This window comes from Diabrotica virgifera, chromosome 8, assembly GCF_917563875.1.
Source record: "Diabrotica virgifera virgifera chromosome 8, PGI_DIABVI_V3a".
NCBI lineage: Eukaryota > Metazoa > Arthropoda > Insecta > Coleoptera > Chrysomelidae > Diabrotica > Diabrotica virgifera.
The window spans coordinates 31379790-31405313 of NC_065450.1; the positions used below are offsets into that span (position 1 = coordinate 31379790).

The 25524-nt window shown below is 33.0% G+C and overlaps 1 protein-coding gene across 1 annotated transcript in view; it reads right to left on the bottom strand.

Annotated features, from left to right (window-relative positions):
* LOC126890443 (trifunctional enzyme subunit alpha, mitochondrial) overlaps window positions 1-25524 on the bottom strand; it is a 59143-nt gene that overhangs the window by 25476 nt on the left and 8143 nt on the right. The window contains exons 3-5 of the mRNA XM_050659387.1: window positions 13903-14263; window positions 10750-11117; window positions 229-575 (exon numbers count right to left, since the gene is read on the bottom strand). Coding sequence (XP_050515344.1) covers window positions 229-575; window positions 10750-11117; window positions 13903-14263 — 1076 coding nt within the window. The remainder of the gene's footprint in view (window positions 1-228; window positions 576-10749; window positions 11118-13902; window positions 14264-25524) is intronic.

The window sequence follows — 25524 nt, forward strand, 5'->3', positions numbered from 1 at the left end:
GGACCCACAGCACTACCTAGAGGGACTTCAGATCGTATAGGGTAGATTTTTAATATTTCTGATTCATATTTGACACGAAAGTATCTTCCTTCTAAATATGATTTCAGTAAAGTAAACATTGCCTCTGGAACGTTCATTTTTATTATGAAGAGCAAGTTATAAAATAACTAATCTTTTAGTCCCTTTAGTGGAGTAAAAACAATAATATGAAAGACAAAAAACACTTACCCTATTATTCTTTTCCTTTTTACAGCACCGTCTATACCGGTATAAATTTGATTAACTCCTCGAGCTAAACCTGCGCTATTGGAATCCTTTAGAACAACTTGAATACCTTTATCGATCGTGACTTGCGCAATACCGGCCCCCATCAAACCAGCCCCTAAAACTCCGACAGTCTTAACCTCTTTATTTGGCTTACCGAAACGGTTCTTTTTGCATTGCGTCTGTCCCTTGAACAAACTGATCAGTCCTTTACATTGGGGTGTAATTGCTAGTTCTCCAAAAGCCCGAGCTTCTTCTTTGAATCCGACGGTTTCACCTTTGTCTAAACTGATTCGTAGAACTTCCAGTGCCTAAAATATACATAGTAATATTTAAATAGATAATTAAAGAAATCATGACAACATAATATCATGTATTTTCTTCAATCTCAATTATTTCGATTCTCCGTATTCAGAACCGTATAGGCGAGTAGCAGCAACCCCTAAAATGATGTTATACCGACCACGAAAATCAACTTTTAGGTGAATAGCCAATTTTGGTCATTCTTTATGTTTTCGAGGTCACTGAATCCGAATATGAAGTTTATTTTTATCTAGAATTGGTGGAACATGTTCAAAAATCAAATTTTATGCAAAAATGCGACAAATCAATTTAGATGATTTTTCAACTTTAACTCGCTGTATCTTTGGTAGCTGTAAATATTTCCTTTTGAAAATTTTACTGTATCACCTTTGAGGTAATTAGATAACAATGAGATTTATCAGAAGTGTTTAAACAAATTAAAAGAGGAGTTGTTAATTTTAAAATCTGATAACATTTTGTTGTCAGATTTCGTTAGTTTCATGTTTACTTAAAAAAGTTGAGTGACAAACTTTGTAGTTTATAATTTTAATCAACACAGTATTAAAACATAATATGTCATGAAGAAGCTTTTAGGAAAATTTCAAGTCAAAATATGCAATAGGAAAAAAGTTATGACTTTATAGACGAGTGACACTCCCCCCAAAAATACGCTTATATCTCGAGATAAGGTCCTTTTCATGAGCATTTTTCAGTGCGTCACAAATGATAGAAAAAAAGGTAAGTCCGTGATAATACACATTTATGACATTTATTCTAACATTATTTTAGTTAAATCTGACAGTTGTCACATTTTATTTGCAATTTGGCATAAAAACAAATCAATTGTGTTTATTGCATTTATAAAATGGTATTTTCTTGTAAATAATTTTTTCTTCGATTATAGCGCCATCTATCGACAACTAGAATAACTAGAATAAATGTTATAAATGTCCGTAATCACAGACGTGCCTTTTTTGTGTCACATACAATTTAATGCGTTAGAAAGAAATCTAAAAACTGTGACGCACTGAAAAATGCTCATGAAAAGGACTCTACTGACCACGGTGTGGCGAATGGCTAATTTTGGTCAAACTTTATGTCTTTGATGGTGCCGAAAACTAAAATGAGGTTTATTTTGAATTTTAGTGGGGAAACATTGTCAAAATCGCAATTTTAGCCTAAAAATAAAAAAAATTAAATAGCGTATTTCTTGAAATTAAAAGTTGCACCATTTTTTTTAAACATTTTGTTCTTTTTACTCTATATTTTAACATACACTTAATTAGAAATCTAAATTTAAATTGTGTCACTCAACTTTTGCGATTAAACTTTGCAATTCAGGAATCTGCACCTTTTACTTTTAAAAATTCATAACTTATTATAAGACAGAAAGATTGAAACAGGTTCCATTGTCTTTAGAAAGGTGAGAAATATATTCTATAAAAATTTCAGAAAAAAAATATTCAAATGGAACAGAGTTGTAGCGAGTTAAACGCAAAAAAACGTGATTTCATTTTTTTTATTTTTGGGGTAAAATTGTGATTTTCACAATGTTTCCCCACATAAAATTCAAAATATGTACACCTAATTTTCGCTTTCAGCACTATCGAAAACATAAAATATAATATAAATTAGTCATTCACCACACCGTGGTCAGTATCTCGAGAAATAAGCGTTTTTTGGGGTGTGCCGCTAATCTATAAAGTTTCATAACTTTTTCCTATTGCAGATTTTGACTTAAAATTTTCCAGAAAACTTCTTCATGACCTATGTTGTTTTGGTTAAAATTATAAACTAAAAAGTTTGTCAGTCGACTTTTTTAAATAAACATAAACTAACAAAATCTGACGACAAAATGTTTAAAAATTAACAACTCCTCTTTTAATTTTTTTAAATATTTCGAATAAATCTAACTGTTATCTAAATACTTCAAAGATGATATTAAAATTTTCAAAAGGAAATATTTACAACGACCAAAGATACAGCGAGTTACTTGAAAAATCATCAAAATTGATTTTTCGCATTTTTGCTTAGAATTTGATTTTTAAACATATTCCACCAATTCTAGATAAAAAACTTTGTATTCGGATTCAGCGAACTCGAAAACATAAATAATAAAAAAAATTTGCCATTCACCTATCACGGTCGCTTTTTCGATTTCTAATAGCCACTTTACACGATGCAAGTAATTTTGCAATTAATTGCAGAATTTCTTGCGCAAGAACTTGTGCAATAAGTTGCAAGTAACTTTCTGCAATAAAGTGATTACACGGTGGAAACAATTACATAAACTGTCATGAAATAGACAGAAAAGTTTAGGTTAGGTATTTGTTTTATCATGGATATAAAAATGCTTTTAATAGGGCTTTCATCGACTCTCATTTGTTTCGAGCTTCTGTCATATGTTGTATAATCTGTATATGCTTCTTTTCATGAGCATTTTTTAGTGCGTCACAAATGATAGAAAAAAGGTAACTCCGTGATAATATACATTTTAGTGACATGACATTTTAGTTAAATCTGACAGTTGTCACATTTTACTTGCAATTTGGCATAAAAACAAATCAATTGTGTTTATTGCATTTATAAAATGGTATTTTCTTTGATTTGTATAGTCTTATAAATTGTACAGATTATATTCGTAGATATATTATACAGGGTGTCCCGAAAAGATTGGTCATAAATTATACCACAGATTCTGGGGTCAAAAATAGGTTGACTGAACCTCACTTACCTATATACAATAGTGCACAGAAAAAAAGTTACAGCCCTTTGAAGTTACAAAATGAAAATCGATTTTTTTTTCATATATCGAAAACTCTTAGAGATTTTTTATTGAAAATGGACATGTGGCATTCTTATGGCAGCAACATCTTATAAAAAAATTAAAGTGAAATTTGTGCACCCCATAAAACTTTTATGTTTTGTTCCTTTAAACCCCCCCAAACTTTTGTGTACGTTCCAATTAAATTATTATTATGGCACCATTAGTTAAACACAATGTTTTTAAAACTTTTTTGCCTCTTAGTTTTTCGATAAGCCAGTGTTTATCGACATATTTTGAATATTTGTCGAATTCACCACATATTTATATACGGTTAAGAACGATTATAGAGACCTGTTAATAATCTGAAAATTTATTTATAATTTGCATTTTTAGGTATGTAAAAATAAAACTATGTTTATTTTCAATAAAACCACATTTAGTTATTTTAAGTTATTTATAGTTTTAGGTGGCATGACTGTGTAACTTTAGTTTGAATGACATTTGTAAATAATTATTTGATAGTTGTCAAAAACTCATAGAGTAAGAAATAGCATGTTCTTGATTCTCTTTTTAGGTTTGTATTTTTAAGTTATTTTAGTATTGTTGTATTAATGTTTATAATCTTTATTGTACATATTGTAAATAAACTCTTTTTAGATGAATTCATAAGGCTATCTCTTACAAGAATAAGAAGTATGAAACTACTCTTATAGGTATATTTTGAAAAAGAAGCCACATCTCGATAAAAGGTGACTTGTTAAAAAAAGACTAAGAGGCAAAAAAGTTTTAAAAACACTGTGTTTTACTAATGGTACCACAATAATAATTGGAACGTGCACAAACGTTTGGGGGCTTTAAAGGAACAATACCCCCTAAAAATTTTATGTAAATATATTAAAAAAGAAGCCGCATCTCGATAAAAACTAGATTATCGAAAAAATACTAAGAGGCAGAAAAGTTTTAAAAACGTTGTGTTTAACTAATGGTATCACAATAATGAATTAACTGGAACGTACACAAAAGTTTGGGTGGGTTTAGGAGAACAAAACCCCCATACAATTTTTATGGGGTGGATAAATTTTACTATAATTTTGTTTTACGATGTTCCTGCCACAAGAATGATACATGTCCATTTTCAATAAAAAATCTCGAATAGTTTTCGATATATTGAAAAAAAATCGATTTTCATTTTGCAACTTTAAAGGGCTGTAACTTTTTTTTATTAGCACATTTGTACTAAGGTAAGTTAGGTTCAATCGAACTATTTTTGACCCCAGAATGTGTGGTATAATTTTTGACCAATCTTTTCGGGACACCCTGTATAATTCGTAAATATTTTTTTCGATTATAGCGCCATCTATTGACAACTAGAATAAATGTTATAAATGTCATCGACGAAATGTAATCACCGACGTGCGTTTTTTTCTGTCACATGCAATTTAATGCGTTAGAAAGAAATCGAAAAACTGTGACGCACTGAAAGATCCTCACGAGAAAAAGCATTTATTAATATTCTACACAGATTATACAACATATGACAGAAGCTCGAAACAAACGAAAGCCGATGAAAAGCCCTATATTAAATTTAATTTTTTGAGCAGAGTAATCAGATATTAAACTAAAGATGCTGGATTATAATTTGAGAAAATTATATATTATGTGTAATATCAAAATCAATCAATAACCCAAGTACATATCTGAAGTACATATCATTTAAAAAGTGAAACAAGTTGTAAGAAATAAAAATAGAAAATAGTTTTTTATCCCTATGTTGCATAAAAGTACATTTATTAAAGTTACCCACCAGAATAATTATTATTGTTATCTGTGAAACGTGAAAATGGTAAAAAGTTCCTCTAGCTTTGTTAAATAATTTGTTTAGTAGTAGTTTAGTTTGAAATTGAGGATGACAGAATGTCAATGTCATCAGAAGATTAACAGAAAAGTAAAACACAAACAGTGTAGCATTAAAAGTTACTAAAAATATAACCAAATTGCAGAAAAAATTGCATGAAAAATAGTGCAGGTTCTATTTAACTGCAACTTCTTGAAGTTGCAGCTTTTCTGTGCAATTTTCGTATGACACGATGCAATTTCTATTGCTGCAAGAACTTTGCAATTAATTTCGCAATTACTTGCATCCTGTAAAGTGGCTATACGCCTCAAATTAGGGGTGTACCGCTCGCCTAGTATCTATTCCAGAGGTTTTCAATCTGTGGTACATGTACCACTGGTGGTACATATCATTATTGGCGGTGGTACACAAAACACAGAAAAAATTAAAATAGTAGTACTTAGTAAGTATTGATAATACAATTTAAAAAGATAGGTGGTACCAAAAATAATAAAAATAACTGTAGGTGGTACATCACTCAAAAATGTTGAGAACCGCTGCTCTAAGCATTACTGTGGTAGGTCGTCTGGCCATATTCTCTTCAGTCTTCTTTCAGCAAGTGGTTGAGTGAATAAATTATTTATCAATTCGTTGGTGTGGTTCATTTTATTGAACGATTCTTTATTAAGTCCTTGATTAGTGGAATGTCCAGATCATTGTGAAGTGTCTGGTTGGATACCTACCATGGAGATTTACTTATCATACGGAGTATTTTGGACTGGAATGTTTGGAGCATCTTCGTATTTGAAGGTTTACTGCAGCCCCATATTTCTATTCCATATGACCAAACTGGTATAAGTATAGCTTTGTACAGAAGCAGTTACAAATTAATATTGCAAAGTAAATACGTATGTCATGGTAACAACTGTAACTGCCGTCTGCAGTTGCCGCCTGCCGTCGATGTCGGAATCGTACCTAGAGTGTAATAATAGCACGATTCTCTTATCTGTTCTGTTATCTCTAGCTATAATCTCTAGTGTATTATTTTCTACGATATTGGAATTCGTTAGTGTTAATACATAGGGAAGTATTGTTTGTTTATAAAAGTCATTTATTATATTTTTGTGTAATAGAACTAAGTGGTCGGACTATTTGAAAAAATAGATTATTATTAATTATTGTGAGTTTTGTAGGTGAGTATATTTTTTTACGTAAAAATATTTCGAACTCTAATGCGAGTATATAAAGTTTTAAAGGATTCCTTCTTCTAGAAATATCATCAATTGTTTAAAATTTAAATTTAAATAAAAAGACCAAAATATACGCTTCTAATATTCACCTATTTTGGTTTATTTTTATAAATATTTATTTACTTATAATAAAATTATTTTCTATTACTTCCATTTAGCGCGCCTACGAGTATATTGTCACAATATTGAGCCGGTGCACTGTTGCCAAAGTTTCGCAGAACTTTCGAAAAATGGTGTGCTACTATCTCCAGAAGTAATATTGATGACGCGCTGATGTGGCCTCTTAATATAATGTTTTATTTGTCCCTTCCAAAACTCATTTTCCACTTTTGCATTTAAGATAAGAAAGTACCTACACTCGGAAAGACGAGAGCTAGTCGAAAACAAAACAATTGGCTTCCAACGTTAGTTGCAGTTTTATAGTTACAATATGATACAGTTTCCTGATGAGATTGTATATCTTTGTACATCAATTCGCGGCTCAGAAAATTTCTATTGGTGTTCTTTCAAGCTATTTATGGTATACTGTTAGTCGAGGAAATGAAGCATTTTGGCTCGCAATTTTTTCGTCCAGCATGGATTTACTTGAAATTTTCACAGAAGGTAGGGAATAGTCCAAGGATCATTTTCTATACCATGCCGCTGTACGCTAAAACCTTGGGGCTGGTTGCCACCCCATCTCGGGGGAGGGAATTTTTTATTACATTTTAACCATGTAAATCGATGTAAAAAGTAATGCTAAGAAAAAAATGTTTTTTACATTTTCTTCGTAAAACTAATATTTTTCGAGTTATTCGCGCTTGAAAGTAACAGTTTTTCGATGAAAAAATCGACTTTTTCAGAGGGCTTTTTGACAATACCCCGAACAATATGGATTTAATAAAAAAAACTGTAGATATAAAAATTGTATCTTTTAGTAACACAAACCAAATTCTTTCTCTGTAATATCTTTAAGACCAATACAAACCGAGATACGGCATGTTAAAATTTAGCTTTTTTCGTCAAATGCATAATTTGAAATATTCAAAGTAAAATAACGGAAAAACTTTGCATTTTTCGAGGAAAACTTATAATATTTTTTCAAGTATACAGTTAGCTCTTTCAAAAAATAATAAAAAGTTTCTAGCCTGAAAATTAAGCGACTTATAATCAAAAAAAGGTCAAAAAATCAGTGAAACAACCCCCTAACTACCCACCTAATTAAAAATTGGTCTTCACCTTTCTGTAATTCCTTTTATATTTATATTAGCAATACACCCAAGAAGTTTGACCTATTTAAAAGGCCTAATTTTAGAAAAATCGGAGTTTAAAGAAAAATGGATTTTTTGCAATTTCGTATTTTTTACCTTTTACTTCAAAATATCTCCGAAAATACTGGAAATACGAAAAAAATGAAGAATAACTAAATTGTAGCTTTGTTAATAAGTAAAATTCCCTTATGCATAGATTTTCATTACAGTAAACAGTTAGCGAGATATAGCTGTTTAAAACCTCTATTTACGAGCAAGTGCCCCCTTATTCGAGCCCTTTAAACCCACCCTAATTAAAAACTAAGGCATCTTTCGGAATTTAGTTTACAGAGTCTTATAACTCTTCAAAAATCCTACAGTCATTTTTGAAAAAACTTTTTATCGCCAAAAATGAAGGAGCTATGTTTATAAAAAAAATTTTTTTCGAAAAATTCGGATAGTCCGCTTATGGATAATTTTCAATGTATTATGTATAATACCACAGAACCGGTTCGTATACTGGAAGATGACTAAAAAACTACTTGTATTTGTATTTGTACATACACACACCGGCAAAATTAGCCGAACACCTTAAAAATGGGACATGTTTGATGTCTCGAATTTTATAAACCAGTGGTCCGATTTGAGTGATTCTTTTAGTATGTTATAGCCCTATTATTTAAGAATATCTTTGTAATAATATTGTTGCTAGACAGGTAAATACCATTTTATACCGAGTGTACCAATCATACTGTGTTTTTTTCTTAAAGTTTGGAACACCCTGTGAAATATTCTAGTCTAGCATATGTAAAATATTAAAATTAATACTCGATTGTAGACTTAGGGCCGGTACTTTATGCCTCGATTAACAGCTCGTTAGTTAACGGAGGTTTAATCGGGACCTCTTTAGGGTCTCTTGCCTTGTAATAAATGCAATTATAATTATTATTATACTTATTTTAATGATTATAATACTTGTAATACTGTAATTGCATTTATTACAACGCAAGAGACCCTAAAGAGGTCCCGATTAGGGTCCCTTAGGCTTGCTTAACATTTTCCTTTTTGATTCATTTACTTATGTGAGATAATAAAAAAGTTATGTGCGTTAACAACTATCCATGTTTTTCATCAATAAATCCTCATAGTAGAGGAGGAAAGTATACTAAATTTGCAGTTACTCGAGCGTTATGGGGACCTACTGGATTATGAAGAGTATGTGCTAAAATCAGAAAGAGGTTAAGTTAAGTTTTCCATAAAGTGGGGGACTTTTCATTTTTTAATTTAATTTTCCATTTGAAACAATCATTTTTCTCCGATTATAGCGCTATCTATCCATATTTCGAAAAAATGTGTCGAATAAAATTTGCTTATTTTTACTTAAAGAATCCAAATCTGCAATAAAAATTGCAGGCTCCTATTTAAGATTTTAAATTAAATCCCCCACCCCACCTCCGTGAGGGCTCGTGACACCCCACGGAGAGGAGTGGGGGGTAACTTAAAAATTATAAATACGAACCCTGCGATATTTTGCGAAATGGATATCAGATCGTAAAACTGCAAAATACACCTATACAATATTTTTCAAAAATCTACCGAATGGCACCAAACACGACCCCCCACGGAGGTGGGGTGGGGGGTTACATTGAAATATTAAATAGGAGCCCCCAATTTTTATTGCAGATTTGGATCCTTGACGTAAAAATAAGCAACTTTTATTCGCAACATTTTTTCCTATTAGGTATGGATAGATGGCGCTATAATCGGAAAAAACGATTGGTGGAAATTGAAAATTAAATTAAAAAATTGAGAGTCCCACACTTTATGGAAAACTTAACTCAACTTTTTTGGTTTTAGCACTCTTCACAATCGAATAGGTCCCAATAACACTCGAGTAATTGCAAATTTAGCATACTTTCCTCCCCTACTATGAGGATTTATTGATAAAAAACATGGCTAGTTGTTAAAGCACATAACTTTTTTATTTTTAAACATAAGCAAATGAATCAAAAAAGAAAATGTTAAGAAAGCATAAGTCTACAATCGAGTTTTAATTTTAATATTTTATATATGCTGGAATATTCCATAGGGTGTTCCGAACTTTAAGAAAAAAACACAGTATGATTGTTACACACGGTATAAAATGACATTTACCTATCTAGCAACAATATTATTACACCGATATTCTTAAATAATAAGGCATAACATACTAAAAGAATCACTCAAATCGAACAACAGGTTTAGGAAATTCGAGGCATCAAACATATCCCATTTTTAAGGTGTTCGGCTAATTTTGCCGGTGTGTGTATTTGAAAATTCGTATTTTTGTGTAAATAAATAATTTTGTAGTCTTTAATTCTACTTTTTTTCTGTATAGATCTATTAAAACATCTACTTATAAAAACTGTATTATATGTATATGTTATTAAGGGTGGTTTTTAAGGGTTGAAATAGTATGATATTATATTATAAAGTATAAAACAATCATTATTTAACCAATCAAAACCAAATTTTACCCATATTAAAGTTTACAATGTTTTTATATAATTTTTGACAATAAGGGGTAGTTTACACCCCTAAAAATAATCAACGCCCTTGGGCATGATATAGAATATGAAGTACAGGGTGAGATGATCCTAATCCCAAATTTTTATGTAAATCGATGCAAGCCGAAATTATTCTTTAGGATAAGTAAATTTTTTATATATAGCCGCCAATAAGGGTGGTTTTAAGGGTTGAAATATTATGATAGTATATCTTAAAGCATAAAACAATCATTATGTAACTAATAAGAACCAAATGTTGACAATATTAAAGTTTAAAATGTTATTTTATAATTTTTTACAATTAGGGGTAGTTTTCACCCTTAAAAACCAAAAGCGTACAACGGCTCAATATAGAAAATGAACTAGAGGGTGTAATGAGCCTAATTCCAAATTTGTGTACAAATCGATGCTGGACGAAAAAATTGCGAGGTTTTGCCATTTTTTGAGCTTTATTTCCTCGACTCTGTTATGAACTCAACATTTCGCAAGGAAAACATGGGTACAAAAATCGCATGGGCTGAAATTATTCATGAATTTATTGAGATTTCAAACTTACCTTTAAAGGTGCTGGATATAATCCCTGAGTCTGTTTCATTACTTGCTTCTTTGCTTTACTAAATACTTGGTCTTTGACAAAATTGAATTGCAATGCATACGCTAAGATTTTATCTGTTAGGCTTTTCTCTCTTTTAGGTACCAATTTTCCGGATGCCAAATCCTTAGCTACACCAATAGCCACTGTTTCGAGATATTTAGCGGTATTTGCTTCGGGAGTATCCAATCCGGGGCCCAAAGGGTCGACTAGAAGATCTAATACGCCCATCTTTTTCGCTTTATCTGCTCTTAACGCTTTTCCTGTTAAAATGAGGTCCATGGCATTTGGTAGAGACAGTAACCGAGGAAGTCGTTGTGTGCCACCACAACCTAAAAAAAAGAAATATGTTTGTGTGAATCACAAGCCATATCAAACAAGAAAACTAGTAGCTATGGGATTATACAAGAAATAGCATAGAGAAAGTGTAACGATAACGCCGCCGGACACGTAATCGCTTGTTAAGTGCTAGCTCTCTGTGTGCCCCTACTCCCACCAACAACGGACCACTACCATTCATGCGCGCTAGAAATAGAATATCTGTCGATAGTTTAAAATGCCATGCAGAGCGACGAGAACTAAGTCCAATCTTATAGAGAGAATATTGACAAAGACCTTCTTTCATCCTACCTATCCGAACGCCGCTAATATTTATTTCTGTTTCAGCGTCTATGATCTCAATCCGTTTATTTTACTTAAAAGGATTCGTATTTTTATTGCACGTATTGTATAGAAGCAAATTGTAAACTTGCGTTTTACGTAATCTAGTGTCTAATAGAGCTACCCGTCACAAAAGACATAATATAAGCGAGCTTAAATCATAACTCATATAATCCAATTTTTGCGAAATTAAGTTTGCATTGTTTTCTTATAGAATCTATTGGTAGAAATTCGAATTTTCAATTGGTTATGAATTTTAACAAGCCGTTCTACGAAAAACCTGAGATGAACTTTGAAATTGGTTTAGAATGCTAGAATTTTGAACTGTAAACGAAGGAGACCAGGACGAATAAAGACGAAGGAAAACCGATTGTTTTATGGATGTAGAGGTAGAACCACAAAATATTTTGTAAAACAATAGAAAATATTAAGGTCTCAGATACAGAATACATTACAATATACACTAATTTAAATCTAGAAACCTTCCTTAATTAGAACCATTCTTTGTTAACATCCTGCACCTCTGCCTTCTACAATTTACAAGGCAAAGAGACGACGAAATAGAAAACGGAAAGAATTCTACAATATTCAATCACATCCCGTTTTCCTTCATTTCTTGTACCTTTTCCTATGTGCTTCCGGTTCTAGAAACCGCACTCGTGCAAGACCTTCGCAATGACACAGAACGTGTAGAGCGGTTTCCTCTTCTTCCAGACAGAACCGACAGGTGTCCTCTTCTGTCAGGCCTATGAGACTTAAGTGTCTATTGAGTCTACAGTGTCCAGTCAGCAGACCCACTATCATTCTGACAGTGCTACGACTGCGCGAAAGTAAGTCTGCTGTAAATTTAGCCGAATGTCCTTTGATGAACTGTTTGACCTGCCTCTGTCCTGGGGAGTTGTTCCACCATTCAAGAGACTTCTGTTGCACTCATTTGTGTATAGCTGCTCTTTTTATCGTATTTGCGATTCCAAAGAAGGGTTCCGGACTAACCAGTGGCGTAGATGCGCCTTCTCGGGCCAATTCATCGGCCTTCTCGTTGCCACGATGACCCTTATGTCCCGGCACCCAGGCAAGTGTCAACCTGTTTGGACTTCCCACCTGAGAGAGGACATTCAAACCAGCCATGAATCGACCTGTACAGAACTGAGAGCCTTTAGAGCCGCTTGACTATCCGAATAGATAACGGTGGAGTCGTTATCTAGATTTCGGCTGATTAGTTCCATAGCGCACCTTTGTATAGCAGCTACTTCGGCTTGAAATACGGTCGCGTATGTTCCTAGACATACCCGGACTTCCGTCCTTGGTTTTATGCCATATATTCCAGCACCTGTACCTATACCGGTTTTGGAGCCGTCCGTATACCATATTGAGTTTGCCGTTATCGGCGGACCAGTTTCCCAGTCCTCTCTTTTTGGTATTGTAATTTGAAAATTTTTGTTAAAACTATACCTCGTAACCATTCGGTCTACAGGCATTCCTAGAACAGGGTCTGCCTTTATATCCTGGTATAGCCTTAAGTTATCAGCTCCCTGCATCATACTTATTGGAGCTTTGCCCTGGATCAACCGATGTACTGTTGATCTGGCTTCACTCTGTATGTATATATGCAGAGGTGGTGGGTTTAGCAGAACTTCTAGCGCGTCCGTTGGGGCTGTTCTCATGGCTCCTGTAACACTCAAGCATGCAAGCCTTTGTGTGCTACTGATCAATCGAATCGCCCCGGACTGTTGCGGTTTGTTCCACCACGCCACTGAACCGTAAGTTATCATGGGCTTAAACCCTTGTGTATAACCAGAGGTTCATTTTAGGATTTAACCTCCAATTATTACCAAATTTGTCTACGCGTACACCTATTTTTGAACTGTGGGTGTATAGAAGAATCCTGAAGATATCATGGACCGAGCATATAACAAACAACGAAGTCATGAGAGGAGTCAACAAAAGACTGGAAATATTGGAAACCATCAAGACACGAAAGCTGCAGTACCTGGGGCATGTTATGCGTAATGAGAGATACAACATACTTCAGTTGATTATACAGGTGAAAATCCAGGGCAAGAGAAGTGTAGGAAGGAGACGAATTTCGTGGTTGCGTAACTTTAGGGAATGGTACGGATGCACATCAACCGAACTGTTTAGAGCAGCAGCATCTAAGATCAGAATAGCCATGATGATTGCCAACCTCCGTCGCGGAGATGGCACGTGAAGAAGAAGATACCTATGTCGATGTCGAGAAAATGTCAAGTGGGTCACCACCGCTCGATGCTAATCATTCGACATACGTCGAACAAGGAATTTCGAGAATAGCAATCTCGATTGCAAGGGCAGACAATCGAGATATGTCGAATGCAAGCTACAGTATGTAAGTGAACTCGAGAATAGAGCCCCTGATCTGAATATAAAAGAGTTATAGACACTCTACTGTGCTGATACTGAAAATTTACAGTAACTTACCTGGAAGAAGACCCAGCATAATTTCTGGTAGTGCGATAGAGGTCTTCTTATCTTTAACGCCGATTCTGTAATGCGTGGCCAAAGCCAATTCGGCGCCTAAACCAAAGCATGATCCTTGAATAGCTGAAATGAATGGCTTTTTGCTGTCCTCGATATCTTGTAAAAGTTTATGTCCTCGGAGGCAGTTCTGCATACCCTCATCGGCATCATTCCACGTTTCCAGCATATTAACATCTGCTCCTGCAATGAAGACTCCCGGTTTTCCGGAAATGATAACGGCTGCTTGAATTTGGGAATCATTTTGAATTTTGGGAAGCAATGATTCAATTTCTTTAAGTACTTCTTCATTTAAAGAATTAACCTGAAAAAAAAAGTAAAAAGATTATATTATTGCTCACACACTGCTCACAGAAACTAATGCAACTATATTAAACACAAATACTCTCGAAAAGCTTACTCATTTATATTACATACATACATGCATAATCGATTGCCTCTTTTACCCATAGGTGTCGAGGTTTCTTCCATTATATGCTACTCTCTGCAAATTTACGCCACTACTTCTTCCTATCTGATGCTAAAACTTTTGCTTCTTGCCACGATGTTCCTCTTTTCTTAAGTATTTCGTTGACACTAGTGTCCCAGCTTTTACTTGGTCTGCCCCTGGTGCTTTTACCCACTGCTTTGGCCTTGCATGCTATTTTCACTTGTCTGTCACCACTCATTCTCATCATGTGTCCAGCCCATTTTAACTTATTTTCTTTAACTTTTTCGTTGAGCGATTTTACCTGTAGTTCAAGTCTTATATCTTCGTTTCTTCTTTTGTCTAATCTTCTTGCTCCCACCACTTTCCTAAGTATCTCATTTCTGTAGCTTGTAATCTTTTTCTTTGTCTGTCATTCAGTACCCAGTTTTCTGCCCCATATATTGTAATTGGCATACATACGGTTTTATATACTGTCATTTTGGTTTTACTCGATATTTCCTTTTTGTTTAGGAAATTTTTATACAGTGAATAATAAGTTCTCGTTGCCAATTTTATTCTGTTTCCAATTTCATCTTCTTGTGTACCTTTCTTGTTTACCATTATTCCCAAATACTTAAAGACGTCTACTTGCTCAACTTTTTGCCCTTCGATTTCAATATTTACATTTGCTTCTTAGTTGGCTATTGTCATTACTTTAGTTTTCTCCATATTTATTAAGTTGTAGCTTTTTAGTTCTTCTGACCAGATCCTTATGTTTTTTTTTTCAGCCTTTTAAGGCTTTTCTATGCAAGTACTGAAAAGGCTCTTGCAGATAATTCTGCCTTTAAAAAGACAACCACATGCAACGGTGACAGTAAAATTTTCTATTTAAATTTACTATGGAATCTCTAACATGAGAATTTTACGGTCACCGTTGCATGTGGTTGTCTTTTTAAAGACAGATCACATACTATGATTTTTTGTGACGGATATTCTTGAGTTGGGGTTGATTTTATGTAATCGAATGAACTGTCTTTCAGTAAAGTCGTCCCAGGATGCAACTCATAAATATTGGCAATCCAGTCTTCTACTTTAAAATTTATAATATATGTCTAAAATGCCGATATAAATGAGTCAGATTAAATTAAATTATTAGAAGAATTTTTGACTAAGCAACAACATTTTTGTTTAATTTATTAATATTTTCTATTTTGACAACGACGTCCGATGTGGACGTCAAAACGTTAATAAAATTATTTTTTAGTTAAATTGTGGCTTATTTCCCATTTAGAATAGTTAATTTCGTTTCTTGGACTATAGTTCAATACATTTAACTTTACGGTGCTGAAGTCAGATTTGCCATAATGTCAATCAACGATGCTGTCACATCTCCAAACTTTTGAAGCTACCCCGTATTGTAAGAATTTCGTATAACCCTGACAAAGATAAATTTAATTTCAGTATCAACATCTGAGTCATTAAAACCAAAAATGTGATTACAAAATGCAGTCAAAATTCACAGGCGTGACATAGGCAATCTTACAAAATATATCTAGTCATATTAAAAATAAATAATTTATTTTAGAATATTAATTCACAATTCCGTGATCGTAAATAGTTGAGTAAGCACAAAGTCTAAATAAGTTGGATTAAGCAATAAATTCCGGAATAACAACCTAAAAATACAAATAAACTAAGGTTTTTTATATAATACTTATTTTGATAAATTTAGCAGGCAAAGATCATCAAATCTATTCATTATATAACACTTATGTATGAACTGAGAAAGTAAAATATTAGATAAAGTTCTATGATTTAAGATATCGTCAATTTGCGAGGACACTGTGATATTTCGAAAATTGCATTTTTTTCCAATATAGAAATTCGTAAACTCCGTATCGCGATTTGTTTACCAGCAAAACCGTGGTATTTTTACTTTAAAATTGGCGCCACAATGAAAGAAAGAGAACAAATATCACAGTGTAGCGCTTTCTCATTAAGCGATCTAGGTGGCGACGACAAAATAACAGTTCAGATATTTATTAGGTTTGTTCTATAGGGCTTTTCATCGACTGTCATTTGTTTCGAGCTTCTGTCATGTGTCACATAATATTAATATATCTAGTTCATACGTCTTTGATTTGTATCATTGGTATATATCAATAACGTATGACGTAGATATATTAATATTATGTGACACATGACAGAAGCTCGAAACAAATGACAGTGAATGAAAAGCCCTATTCTTTTTCTCATGATCATCTTTCAGTGCGTCACAGTTTTTCGATTTCTTTCTAAAGCATTAAATTGTATGTGACAGAAAAAAGGCACGTCGGTGATTACTTCTAGTTCTGTGATTATTCTAGTTGTCGATAGATGGCGCCATAATTAAAAAAAATATTTTTTTTTTAATTAGATAATAATATTACAAATATAATCTGTATAATTTATAAGACTATACAAATCAAAGAAAATACCATTTTATAAATGCAAGAAACACATTTGATTTGTTTTTATTCTAAATTGAAAATAAAATGTGACAACTGTCAGATTTAACTAAAATGTCATGTTAGAATAAATGTCATATACTTGTTCTCATGATCATTTTTCAGTGCGTCACAGTTTTTCGATTTCTCTCTAATGCATAAGTTAGATGAGACGGAAAAAGCGGTAGCTCCGTGATTAAACACAAAAATAATGCAGCATTACAATGGTTATATACATAAGATGTCTATTCCTAACCTACGTTTGATTCTTTGATATTTAGAATGCGCGTTTTTTCTAGCCAATCAAATACACGTATTACGAACATTTGACGAAAACTTCGTCCATTTTGGCCATTTTTTAGAAGTGTCAAAGAGTCAAGTGACGGTTATTATTCAGGTCAGTATTTTGTGTACCTGTCATTTTGAAATTTCGAATTCGACTTCCCTTGTGTTTCACAACGTTTTTGTGCATTATTTTGTGTTTTGGTTTAGAATTTAGTTCGTTAAAAGTTGGTTTTGTATTTTGGTTTAGAATTTAGTTCGTTAGAATAAATATATTCTAATACTCCAGGTCATTATGCAAGAAAAAGATCCATAGTAAGGAGACGTAACTCATGGCTGAAGAACCTTAGGAACTGGTTTGGATGTAATAACAATGAATTATTTAGAGCCGCGGTTTCAGAAATAAAGATCGCTCTGATGATTGCCAACTTTTGAAGCGGAGACAGCACCTAGAGAAGAAGATAAAAACACAGTTTATGGATAGTTTTGTGTCATTTTTTAATGTTTCCATATTTATAAATTTAATTAACAATATTGTTTACTTTTTAATTTTATTCCCCTTTATAAAAAATACCTACATGTTAACATATTGTGTAAAAATCAAATCTACTAAATTACTAATTAGTTTAATTCCACAAGCTTTTCACCTATGGCTAAGTACGATTCTTGCATCTGTCAGATTCGTCAATAATTACATGAAATAAGTCTCGACACACCCAATACAGTATATGACGTCATAATTAATGACGCACTGAAAAATGATCATGAGAACAAGAATAAATGTGTATTATCACGAACTTACCCTTTTTCCTATCATTTGTGACGCACTGAAAAATGATCATGAAAAGGACAATAGAATGTAGTTTTGAATGGTTTGACACCAAATTACTGTACTGCTTTATTGCGCATGTTCCATCCACAAACTGTTAACAAATTGTTTTTTGCTAGAACGCTTTTTTATCTGAGTAAAATACCAACATCAAATTGTTGGTTTTTATTTATAATTTTGAGGTTAGATTAGAAATACATTTTTCTTATAAGCATCCAAATTTACAAGATTTATGCTAAATATTAAAATTTAATATTATAAACGTAAATAATGTTAAGTAACATAGTCAAAACCTATTACTTTCATTTAAAATTTGTAAACGTCAAACAAATAATTCCACTGCGCAACGCACACACTTAAAATCCGGACGAAATCCGCAAACTCTTTTGACCGTTTGACGCCAGTTTCCAAATCAAAATTTACTGTCGTTAGAACGCCCGACCAGTAGTTTCAAACTAGTAATCTGTTTGCTTGAACGCCATCAAACAAATGCGCCTGTTCCTGATGGTTTCAAACCGTTTGAAACTGACGCTAGAACAAACCTAATTACCTGTTATTGTGGTCGCAGTTTTTTTGCCTGTTTTGCGTTTGCGTTTTTAAATACCCTCAGAAATTATCGGATGGGGACAAGCCAGTTGACGTTGTGTTTTATTTAGACAACTGTGATGGACAGCATAAAAATAAATTTATGATGGCTATGTATTTATATGCTGTTCAAAAATACCCTAATATTAAAACAATAACCCATAAATATCTTATTAAGGGTCATACCCAAAACGAGGGTGATTCGGTTCACTCACAAATCGAACGACAAACAAAAAGGCAGTTGAGATCTGGGCCTATCCATACTCCTAAAGGATTGGTTGTAGTGATGAGCGAGACTGGTCTTGTGGTCTTGGTCTTGCAGCAAGACCAGGACCAAGACCGCCTTTTGGTTTGCAAGACCAAAACCAAGACCAGGTATTCAAGACCAAGACCAAGACCGAACCTTGCAAGACTACGCAAGACCAAGACCAACCTGCAAGACTCTTGTACTTTTTTGCGAAATTGGTGTTTTATTATTTAATTTTATTTTTTTAGTTCAATAATATATACTGGCATTGCAATAAACCTAAAATACAGCGTGTTTTATATGTTCGTTCATGGGTATTCTTTAATTTTTCCTACTGTATTAAAGTCGTGAAAGATGAGCCCGAAGCATTATATTTTAAAACTTATTACGCCGCCAAAGTGTTCAAAAGGGCTGTTGTAATAAAAAAGAAGAGTGATTTTACCTTCCGCCGTAAGAAAGCTTTCGATAGAAAACCTGGTTTAGCCGAAAGGAAAAATTACAAAGGTTTTTACGAAAGTTTGTAGTTTTGCTATTTTTATTTTCATACTAATATTTTCTGTGTTTTAAACTAATTTGTTTACTTTTTGTATTATTGAGTTTTGTTTATGGTATTACTGTATCTTAACTTTGAAGACTGATAGTTACATACTTGAAATGACGGTTTATTAATAGTTTTGACATAATTATAATGTTTAATAAGTGTCTCCTTTATCGTAAATTATCTTACGCATACCATAATAGTTTTCAATCTGTATGTGTGTGTGTGTGTGTGTGTGTGAAAAAATGGCTTGGATGCGAGTCCGTTAGCCACAGATTTTTATTTTATTTTTACCTCAATTTATTAGTTTTGTTATATTTATACGTATTTCACTTAAATGATTATATTTGTTTCTTTCAAGTAGTTTATGAGTAATTTAAATATTTCCATTTTATGACAACTTAGTAGATATTCTATACTAATTGGAAAATGAACTTGTGTTTGTCGTAAATTGTAATATAATTGATTTATATATCTCTCGTTAATTTTGCATTCCAAGAAAATATGGTTTAAATCTCTAATCGAAACATTATCACAAAAACATACTGATGAATTAATTATTCCTAATTTGTGCAGATGTGCCTCATATTTCCAGTGTCGAGTTTTTAATCTGACGATAGTAGAAATATCTTGCTTTGGCAGGTTATATTTAAATATAAATATCTGTAGGTACATTTTATATATTAAATATATAATATTTATATAATATATTAAATAATATATAATATTATATATATTAAATATATAATATTATATATATATATATATATATATATATATATATATATATATATAAATAGATGAAATAGAGAATGTGGAAAAATCCCCTTACGAACAATTCACACATCCACCATTTCGGGCTGGGAAAAATTTTTTGAATAGAATCAAAGATCCAAACACCAGTTCTTAGAAATGTGTTTCGCCCTCTTCAACCTCTCTGGGCTCGTCGGTAAAGACAAGAGGTTGAATATCTTTAGACACATTCTAATCAAAAAACAACATTCGAGACCTAGACATAGAAGGTGCGTAAGTCTACGGCAAATCCGACAATGACAGTCTCAAGTTTTAATTCCCTAATTACTTAAAGTAAGTAAAATATATGTTTAAAAACATAAGATGTAGATCTTTGAAACACACTCAGTGAACCAAAGATCCAAGGTTATTGGTTTAACGACCACTCGTACGAAATCAAATAGATGAAATAGAGAATGTGGAAAAATCCCCTTACGAACAATTCACACATCCACCATTTCGGGCTGGGAAAAATTTTTTGAATAGAATCAAAGATCCAAACACCAGTTCTTAGAAATGTGTTTCGCCCTCTTCAACCTCTCTGGGCTCGTCGGTAATTATTTGCCGTAGACTTACGCACCTTCTATGTCTAGGTCTCGAATGTTGTTTTTTGATTAGAATGTGTCTAAAGATATTCAACCTCTTGTCTTTACCGACGAGCCCAGAGAGGTTGAAGAGGGCGAAACACATTTCTAAGAACTGGTGTTTGGATCTTTGATTCTATTCAAAAAATTTTTCCCAGCCCGAAATGGTGGATGTGTGAATTGTTCGTAAGGGGATTTTTCCACATTCTCTATTTCATCTATTTGATTTCGTACGAGTGGTCGTTAAACCAATAACCTTGGATCTTTGGTTCACTGAGTGTGTTTCAAAGATCTACATCTTATGTTTATATATATATATATATATATATATATATATATATATATATATATATATATATATATATATATATATATATATATATAATATTATATATATTAAATATATAATATTTTATATATTTATTTTTACAATATTTATATTTAAATATAAATATTACATTTAAATATAAATATCTGTAGGTACATTTTGTAATAATTGGATATTCTCGTAAGAATAATATATTTTATGTTTTTTGTGATTCAAAGTGCCTAACTATTAGCCCGACCGCACATCAGAGAAACATGAAACGTAAATTACGTTTCATGGAAATAAACCACTACTAAACAAATATACGTCCGGCCATTTATGAAACTCTCCGAAAATAAAAATGTGTCATGAGCATGAATCACACTCGTTTCATTGGTAGGCGGACTTTGAGATTTCTTTAGCAGTGTTTTAGTTTCATGAAACATGTTTTTCGTTTCATGTTTCATGTTTTTCGTTTCATGTTTCTTTGGTGTGCGGCTTGGCTTATACTTATATAAGTTGCTGATCTCAAGATTGTATTATTACATTAAATTGTGTAAAGATATTACTATTTTTGTTTTATTTCCAAACCTTATTTTTACTTTATTTTAAACAATAGAGTTTTATCATTATATACTTCATATAGAAGTACATAATTTCATCATCTTCAACGCGATATTTAATATTAGCACATCGAAGATCATACTTTTTTTATGAACAATGTGATACGTTCGCTGGCTGTTTTTAACTCAAAAATTTAAGGCATTCTGCTAATAATTTTACACTATTATGGCATGAATCATTATAATAATTAATTGTTTTAAAACTTACTCTAATGTCCGCACTTCAATCTCGCCGAAGTCGATCGAGGTTCAACAAGTACGAGAGTGTAGGCGGCCACCTTGTGTAACTTTGCCTAACTTCGTTCTACTTCCGCACCGCTTGAATGTGTTCCTCGCTAAGTAGAACGAGCGTGTAGAGAGGCACTTCGGACTTCGGTCAACTTTGGCGAAGTAACTTCGCCGAGAGTGTGGAGCCCGTTTAACAATTCTATAAATCTGCGCAATACTTAAATAGCTAGGTATGATTAAAAGTTTAAAAAGCGTTTACTGTAAAATCAAGGTTTTCGAGATATTACACTGTCGTCGCAAATGGACGATATTTGATATCAGAATGATATTAATACTTAATTGGAAGGATCACTAACTATAATCATTGAACTTAGCATGATCATTTTTGCACTTAACGTCTGCTGAAAAACCAGGAGAAAACATTTTCATATCTTAGGGGTAATTTTTAGGTATTCTTTTTCTTCTTCTGGTTCTCACATCTTTTTGCCTGCTGCTTCTTCGAAATTGCTTAGAGCTTCACGATATTCGATAAAAATATCGATATTGTATTAATATCGTATCGAAAAACAATGCGATACCGATACAATACAAACCTTAACAATATTAATTTCGATACGATACTCATTATCTGAAATCAATACAATACTCTTGTATTGTCGATACGCTTGCCTCAATATTATTGAAAATACTCTATATTATTGAGAATATCGAAATCGACAAAAAAAATAAAACACCACGTGACTGCTGCATAAGGCCTATTTACAGTTAAATTATTATATAGTATGGTATAACTAGACCCAAACCCAGACATCCAAAGTGAAAGTTATCATCCAACACCATATATATATATATATATATATATATATATATATATATATATATCGGTTTTAAAACGTTCTCCTACGTCTTCCGATGCCTAGTCGCCATTCACTTCGGTCCATCCAAAGGTCTTCATCCAATTCTCTTTCTCTCATTTCTCGATTTATGCCTTCTCTCCAACTCAGGCGGGGTCTTCCTCTTTTTCGTCTACCATGAGGGGTCCACGTTAGGATTTGTTTCGGGAGTCGTTCTTCGGACATTCTTTGTACGTGTCCATACCATCTAAGCTGTTTGGTACTAATGTCATCTACTATTGTGTGTTTCAAATTCATTATTTCCCTAATTCTGTTGTTGGTTACCCTTTCTAATCTTGATTTTCCTGCTGAGCGCCTCCAGAAATCCATTTCTGTTGCTTCAAGTTTTCTCTTGTATCTTTCTTTTATTTGCCATACTTCACTGCTGTAAGTGATTATACTCTTAACAATTGTATTGTATATTCTATGTTTGTTGTTGTTTGATATTGACTGGTCCCAGAGGATGCTATTGAGAAGGGTAATTGCTTTTCTTCCCTGGTTGTTTCTTTCTTCTATCGTCCGGTCTACGCTTCCTTCTTGTGTGATGGTCATACCAAGGTATTTATATGCGTCGCAATGTTTAATAATTTCGCCATTCCCCAGTGTAAGGTCCTGCTGTGTCCCACCGATACACATATATTCGGTCTTCTTTATGTTTATTTCCAAACCACCTTTTTTGTACTCCTCTATTAATTTCCTTGTCATATATTCTATATCATCGTAATCATCCAACACCAAATTGTTCTATATGGTCCACATAATGTTCAGAAAAGTCACACCATTTTGAGCGTCGGGTTTGGGGGGAGAGGGGGGAGAAATCGGTAAATTCGTAGTTTTTTACGTTTTTCGTCAATATTTCTAAAACTATCCGGTTTAGCATGAACAACCTTCTATACAAAAATGTTCTACATTAAATTTGAAATAAAAAAGGTCCTATGCATAATCCTTCTAAAATGAACGGTTCATAAGTTACGTAGGTAGTATAGTATAATTGGTCAAAAAAAAGGCCTAACCCAGACATCCAAAGTAAAAGTTTTTCTTCAACACCAAATTGTCCTATATGGTCCACATATTGTTCAGTAAAAAGTTACACCATTTTGAGCGTGGGAAAAGTCGGTAAATTAATAATATTTTTAAAGTTTTTCGTCAATATTTCTAAAACTATGCTTTAGCGTAAACAATGTTTTATACAAAAATGTTCTGCGTGAAATTTGAAACAAAAAAGGTCCATACATAATTGTTATAAAATCAACGGTTCCAAAGTTACGGAGGGTAAAAAGTGGAGGTTTTCGATACTTTTTATATTCTTTGGGCAATTTATAGAAATTTTCTTTAACAGGATTGTGTTTTGTAAATAAAATTTGCTGTTTCAGTGGCCGATGATATGTTAGTGATAAGCCCTTGAAGAAACTTCAACCTAACTACCCAAAATCATCATCAATTGCCCAGATAATATAAAAAGTATCGAAAACCTCCAATTTTCACCCTTCGTAACTCTGGAACCGTTGATTTTATAACAATTATGTATAGGACCATTTTTGTTTTAAATTGTATGTAGAACATTTTTGTATAGACCGTTGTTTACGCTAAAGCATAGTTTTAGAAATATTGACGAAAAACGTAAAAAAACTACTAATTTACCGACTTCTCCCACATCTGCCCCCAAACCGGACGCTCAAAATGGTGAACTTTTTACTGAACAATATGTGGACCATATAGAACAATTTGGTGTTGGAGGAAAACTTTTCTTTAGATGTCTGGGTTAGGCCTTTTTTGGACCAATTATACTGTACTACCTACCTCCGTAACTTTGGAATCGTTAATTTTAGAAGGATTATGGATAGCAACTTTTTTATTGCAAATTTAATGTAGAACATTTTTGTATAGAAGGTTGTTCATGTCAAACCGCATAGTTTTAGACATATTGACGAAAAACCTAAAAAACTACGAATTTACCGATTTCTCCCCCCTCTCCCCTCCAAACCCGACGCTCAAAATGGTGTGACTTTTTTCTGAACATTATGTGGACCATATAGAACAATTTGGTGTTGGAGGATAACTTTCACCTTTTATGTCTGGGTTATGCCATTATTTGGATCAATTATATCATACTATATAAGAGTTGATAGTAGAGGGCCAGCAGATCGAAAGAGTAAAAAAGTACACTTACCTAGGGACACTTATAACCGAAAATAATGACTACACTGCAGAAATCAAAGTCAGAATCGAGAAAGCACGTTCTAATTTTATGAAAATGAAAAAGGTCCTATGTAGCAAAGATTTAACATTAGCTCTTAAAGTATGCCTAACAAAATGTTACGTATATAGTGTACTATACTATGGACTGGAATCATGGACGTTAAATGTAGAGACAATGAGACGACTTAACGCCTTTGAAATGTGGACCTATAGAAGAATTATGAGGGTTTCCTGGGTAGATAGAGTTACGAACAATGAAGTACTGAGAAGAATAGGTAAAGAGAAGGAAGTTAAACTTACAATTAAAGAAAGAAAACTACAGTATCTCGGACATGTCATGCGAGGCGAGTAGTATGGCATCCTGCGACTCATAATGCAAGGAAAGATAGATGGCAGAAGAAGCATCGGCAGAAGACGAATTTCATGGCTGAAGAACCTGAGAGAATGGTTTGGATGCAGCTCAAAACAACTATTTAGAGCTACTGCCTCGAAAATTAAAATAGCTATGATGATTGCCAACCTCCGTAGCGGAGATGGCACCTGAAGAAGAAGAAGAAGATATA